Consider the following 6341-nt stretch of genomic DNA (forward strand, 5'->3'; position numbering starts at 1 on the left):
AATTCTAACCACATAGAAGTCCAAAAATAAAAGAGGAAGATAATACTTGGGGCTCAAAAGGCTTTGGTATTTTTCTTAAAAAAAAAGAAGAGATTTTTATATATTATTTTGTGGACATTATCTAAACTTGAAATCTAAAATAGTTGCATTTGGATAGTAAGATATTTTGAAGTATTCTGTGAATAGTAATGAAAAAGTAATGATAAAATATTAAAAAATATGTAAAAATTAATAATAAATTAATAAATAATAGTGAGATATTCTCAAGATACTTTGACAACCTTTCTAATAATCTTGAGGTATCTTCTCAATTGGGGGACTGCATCATGCAAAAATCTTCAACATATTTGACAAATGAGTAATAAAACCAAAACACTTTATTAGTGTGTATCATGGCTGGAGAATTTTGGTTGAAAAATTATATTTATAAGTTGATACGAAGGACATACATTTCATACCATTACTACTGATACTATAGGATTTGATTTATAAGTGAATTTACTTTTAAACTTATAATGCAAATTGAATTTTGTCAAAGTTGCAAACAGAAACAGAAGTACTTTCATTATGAATGTGACTCTTTATCAGAGTATGCGGCTCTATATGCTTCTAGTAATAAAAGATGTTGACTAACTTGAATCACTTCATACGAGATTATGGGAAAAAGAAAAACAAAGAGAAAATGGCACCATTGCACTTACTATTCTAGAGTAAGGGAAATAAAAGGAATATGTTCCGGAGGTAACAAAGACCATTCCAAGCCAATTTTTTATTCGTTCAAGGAACACGAAAATCTGAAAATTACCGTCTTAAAGCTCTCTCTTCAGATGTGCTGTGTCTAACAGCCGATGCCCCTAATGAGTTGGTGATACTTCTGACCTCTGCGATCATTGCAACCACGTCATTAAGCTTGTTCACTGCTGAACCCACACCCTGTATTTAAACATCATAACATGTTAGTGATCTCATTAAAAAGAGTAAAACGGCAGTCTTAAAATTTTGACATGAATGAGATCCTGTACAGGCAAGTGAGTTGCGTTATCCAAATATTGTGACATGGGTGTATTACAATTTTCGAGAGAAAAGAATGATGCGTGTTACATACCACACCAGCAGCTCCGGCTGTGATGGCCATTGGCGCTGTAACTGAACTCAGTCCAGATGAACACATGACAGGAATCTTGACAGCCCGTGAAATTGAATATGCAGCTGCTAATGTTGGTGTGGCCTGTAATTACCAATATCCAAGCAAATTCTTAGTTGGCACGAAAGATTACCATGAAATTAAACATAGGTCACTCTTTTCAATTTACATTTCCAACCTATTAGTTTTATGCCTACTTCATTTTAGAAGCATTAGTCTTCACTGTCATTACAGACATCTTATTCACACTGAAGGACTCATTCAATCACTCATGCAAAGCTGCTTCTGTGCATAATTGTAAAAAAGTCTCTACAGAGTTGGATAAAAAAACACCTGATAGATAACCAATTAAGTTTTAATTTGAGCACAGATAAAAGTTTAGACCCTGCAGCCAACAGTATGTTTTGAGGGCATTGTGCATGTACTAAGGCTTAAGGCAGGAAGTATGTGGAGCAGGCTCGACATTTGATGTCTGTTGATGATACAGACGGACAATTTAGATCCAAGAACTGCCATGATTTTTTTTTATAGGTAATCAAGAAGTTTTGTTCATTAAAAGTAGGCAAAGCCCAAGTACGGAGTATACATGAGAAGTACCTAACTAGAGTTTCTGAAAGTAGAAGATGTATTATGCTGTTCACCGAACCATTTTTCAATTCTGACACTTTCAAGTGTACATTCTCCAAATCTGAATTCAGTACAGCACTAACAGTGTAGCAAATTTTGTGGCCAAATGCTTATGATATTTTGCATAGATAATGCCATTTTTTCTGAGGAAAGGTGCTATATGGTAATAGGGATTACTACAAGATTCTTTTGTGTTACCTTCTCAATCAAACCAAGAACACCAGGTTTTGAAGGATTAGAAGATTTCCCTCCTTCAGTTTGAATGATGTCAACACCTTCCTGTTCCAGCATCTCCGCAAGCTTGACCTGTTGGTTATTCAGATACTAAGATTAAATCAAATATATGGTTGAGAAATGGAACGTTGTTTTAGCTGCTCCTTGTAACCTGATCGGGTAGGCTTAGTGTGTGAGGCACAGTTACTGATAAGATCACAGATGGAAGAATACTCTTAGTCTCCTTTGTTAGATTCAATATCTGCAAAATAATATATTCAACAGGAAAGCAAATGCAGAGTCATGGAGTTGATTCTTATAACTCCTGCATAAAGCCTCATACAGTGTAATTGGGCAACATGCTAAAAATACATTTTCCAAATTGATATGACATCAGTGTATTTACATTAAAATTCTAAAGTCACCCTCTCTACAGGAGCTCTACAGGAGCACACCTCCATGTGTATGAACGACTTATATATGTCGAGAGAAATGGTATATTTCAATTTACCCATTTTGCAGTTTTGAGATAAAAGTCTTGTCTAGTTTTTTTCTTGTTTAAGGTTCCCCAATCTCTATCTATTTACAGTAGCAAATTGATAGACACACTGCAGACAAACTATTCAATGGGGCTTTACTTCTATATTTATTAATGGAGAATTAATAAACCATACCTTCTCTGGAGAGAAAACCACACCCATCTCATAGAATGAATCATAGTTCCCAATCTCAACCTGTAAACATCATTAGTTTTATAATTAATTCAAACTTAGCAAAGTGCTTTGCGGTTTTCTTCTAAATTTTTCACACCAGTAAGGGGCACCATGTCAAGGGATTCAAGCTTATGGCTTAAATGCAGGATTAAAATAACAGGTTTGTTGTCAAACCATTAATGCCCCGGCTTCAACGGCAGCTGGAAATGCTGATGGATCCACCGAAGAAACACAAACCTGCAAAGGGGAGAGATATCTTCAACTCATATAAAGAAAACATTTCAACATGTTTAACTGAATGAGCCTCTTCTCAAGAAAAAAATTAGGCTGCAGATAAGATATTGAGTCATCTTATACACCAACAGTGAAATTTGAAGCCTAAAGACATCATATGAAGCTCTGGTCTTCTTCACTATGGTTCTGTTTTCATTTATAGCCTCCCCCTATTTCTCTTATTATTTACCTAAAATTGTTGTTTATCAAGATCCATTTCAATGACATAAAATATATGAGAGGACACGAAATAATTAGAATCTTTTGCATCTTTCCCATAATGCAAAATTTTGAAGTGAGCGATCAAGATTGCTTTTTGAAGGTACGAATTTACCGGAAGAGAAGTTAAACTGATGGCAAGCTTCACTAATTCTGGGTCACAAGCTATATCCACATGTGTTGCTCCCCCCTACATGTATGATGACATGATAACATGACTTGTAAGTTTTGGAGGTAGGTACCTTTGAGAAAAGAAACCGAAACACAAGGCAAATTCCAAAATACTTGAGAAGCAAAATAAAATGTTGATGCTTGAAACCACTAAAGTTGAAGCACATTTGCACAAAGCACTTCTATGGATCAAGTAAAGAATACACTATCGAAAAAAATATTCACCAAATGTTGCTTGTAATGACTAATGAGTAAGAAAATACTGAAGGGAATTACAAGCTTGTACTACAATGGCCAGTAATTTGGCTTACACATCAATTTCTTCCATTGATCCATTCATAGAAAATTTGAATAAAACTATGATTTAGTTCTTGCAGTATTGCATAAAACCTAAATTCTGAAGAAAATTAGGACTAACTAAAATTTATGTGCCCACTTCATAATGCAGACCTCACAAAATGCATGCAAATTGTTTACAAAACAACTATATGAACTGCCAAAAGAAAGTGAAAGCAATTATATATAACACGTTCCCATTAATTGGGCTAGTGGCATTGATGTTCAACTTATTTCAATCACTAATTAGTCTCAAATGTGTAACTCAGGATAAACTAGACATTAACATCAAACAAACCTTCTCCGCAGCTGTCACAACCAAAGCAACATTGTCTCTATTGAAATTCTGCAATCCTGAGATGATCTGTAAAGTACAAAATCATATAAACATGAAGCAGCCATTGGCCATCAAATTAAAACTCAGCTCAAATAGATGGATTGTATGAAGCATATTATATATATATATATACACACACATATTCAGATAGAGGAATTTTATAAAATTGTAAGAAGAAAACATCAAATGAGCTCTAAAAAAAGGGCTTGAACCCTGGACTTGTCGTTAGCAGACACACGCTCTAATCAAACAAGCTATTCCAGCTGTTAGTTTGACTTTATTATTATCGTTAATATTTTAGCGAGTATCTTACTATCAATTTGTTGAATTTGGTACGTAATTCTCACGTTTCAGCCGCTACCTCATTAAATCCATAAATTCATTCAAAAAAGAACAGAATATGCACAACAACATAATCTCAAAGTTACATTGCAGTTTCATCTGGAAAGCAGTTCAGAACTTAGCTTCTTCTCTGGCACATTAAGCAGACCATTTTAAAGTTGGAAAAAAAAATTGAGGAAAGGTAAAACTATAATAAAAAGATTGAGTTTAAGTTTTAGGATGGAGAAGGGACTTTGAACAATAGCGTCCAATCTATTCCTTAAGTATGATTGCAGAGAGAACTAGAAACAATAAATAAATAACCGAAACAAAAATTTGAATGTTATATTTCAAAAAGTTAGGAAATTTAGCTTAATTAAACCAGATAGTTTTATTAGGAGCAGTTGAAATAAAAGAATACTTTCCCAAGTTCAACAAAACAGAAGGGAAAAAAGAAAAGAAAAGAACATATGAAGCAACAATTATTACTTCCCTCCAGCATCCAAGCATGGGAAAATGACAAAAGTAATGACAGAAAAAGGAAGTAGATTTGATTTACTTTGAGAGCTCTGCGTTCTTGAAAATCCCTCAACACTGCTTCTTTGGCGGTCGATAGAAGTGCTCTGGTAGTTACAGAGGCTCTTCTTCTCAGACGTAGATATGGTCTCGAAGAAAGACAATCTCCCAGAAAAGGATTGTGGTTGGGTTTCAAAAGTGGGTGGGACGATGGTGAAATGGGCATGCAGATCGAGGAATGCATCGCTCTTTGTCTCGCTGGGTGAGCCTGTAGCTGGAGGGAGCAGATAAGATCGTCGGAAGCCTATGTTGTATCCGAGAATATATTTGAGGTCTTGTTTACCGTTTAGTTTCCCAAGTCTCGCCACCTCACATGGATATCACTTTTTTGGAAAAAAGAAAAATTATATTTACAAGACAGTGTTTAAAATATACTTTTTATATTGTTGATAGAGTAAAATTTAATTTATAAGATAAGTTTAAAATTTGGATACATTTAAATAGTGAGGTAAGATAAAATTAGATAGTTTTAGATAAATTAAATAAAATATTATTTTTTAATATTATTATTATTTTAAAATTTAAAAAAGTTAAATTATTTATTATATTTTATATAAAAATTTAAAAAATTTATAATGATGAGATGAAATAAGATGGATTGAAAGTGTTTCTGCATCTTATAAATTATTGTCATAATAACGACATGCATAATGTGCTTTACACAATGACTTACAATCAGAATAACTCATGAGAAAGATCATATTAATTCCATCGATCTTGTTTTTTTGACACAGGGATAGGGTTTCGAACTTGGTTCGAATATTTGAAAATCAAACCTTATACCATCTAATCCAAAAGACCTTGACTTCTATTGGTCTTGTTATACAAAAAACGTGAGATTTTGTAAAAGTAAGATTTATAAATTAATGTAATTTACAATGATTATATTGTATTACTTTTAATATATCACATCATATTGTAAACTTTATTTTGTGAGGTCCTTTTATAAATCTAGCATTCCTAGCTTTATGATATATTTTTATTTTTATAAAAATAAAAAAATTGAAACTTTTTTTTATCTGATTTTGTTGTGTCAATGATTTGAAGGGCATCGGTAAAAAGTTACTTTGGCTTTCAATGACCAAAACATGCTTATATTATTTGAACAGTATTACTCATAAATTTTACATCTTGTACATTTATTTAAAAATATATTATTTTATTTTTTTATCCTATTTTATTTATAAATATGTCTAGAATCATTTTTATTATGTAGATAAAAAAAAATATATATATATTTTTAAATAAATATACAGAATGTGAGACTTATGATTAAAATTTTTCATATTATTTCTTCTATATATGTATTGCAATACAAAAAAGTCCAAATAAGGATAGTTACAACCAACATTCCACTGTACAACTTTAAGTACTACTGCATAAGGCAATAAATCAAAGAATTAAAAGTATA

General features: G+C 32.4%; 1 protein-coding gene across 1 annotated transcript; it reads right to left on the bottom strand.

Moving 5' to 3' along the window:
- Positions 1 to 543: 543 nt before the first annotated feature.
- On the bottom strand, positions 544 to 5213 carry LOC109013082 (uncharacterized protein ycf23-like). Its single transcript, XM_018995034.2, has 9 exons — positions 4914 to 5213; positions 3995 to 4060; positions 3305 to 3379; positions 2872 to 2934; positions 2659 to 2718; positions 2157 to 2246; positions 1970 to 2077; positions 1106 to 1228; positions 544 to 933 (listed from the first exon to the last, which is right to left on the bottom strand). Exons 1-9 carry the CDS (start codon positions 5112 to 5114, stop codon positions 802 to 804), a joined length of 918 nt encoding a protein of 305 aa, XP_018850579.1. The 5' UTR covers positions 5115 to 5213; the 3' UTR covers positions 544 to 801.
- Positions 5214 to 6341: the final 1128 nt, after the last annotated feature.

The sequence above is a fragment of the Juglans regia genome, chromosome 3 (genome assembly GCF_001411555.2).
Source record: "Juglans regia cultivar Chandler chromosome 3, Walnut 2.0, whole genome shotgun sequence".
Classification (NCBI taxonomy): domain Eukaryota; kingdom Viridiplantae; phylum Streptophyta; class Magnoliopsida; order Fagales; family Juglandaceae; genus Juglans; species Juglans regia.

What these genes read in the sequence shown, in the direction of transcription:
- LOC109013082 (XM_018995034.2), bottom strand. Translation starts at nt 5,114, where the DNA reads ATGCATTCCTCGATCTGCATGCCCATTTCACCATCGTCCCACCCACTT. An exon ending in TTCTTGGTTTGATTGAGAAG is followed by an intron (nt 1,229 to 1,969) that starts GTAACACAAAAG and finishes TGGTAATTACAG; the next exon opens with GCCACACCAACATTAGCAGC. An exon ending in CAGCCGGAGCTGCTGGTGTG is followed by an intron (nt 934 to 1,105) that starts GTATGTAACACG and finishes GTTTAAATACAG; the next exon opens with GGTGTGGGTTCAGCAGTGAA.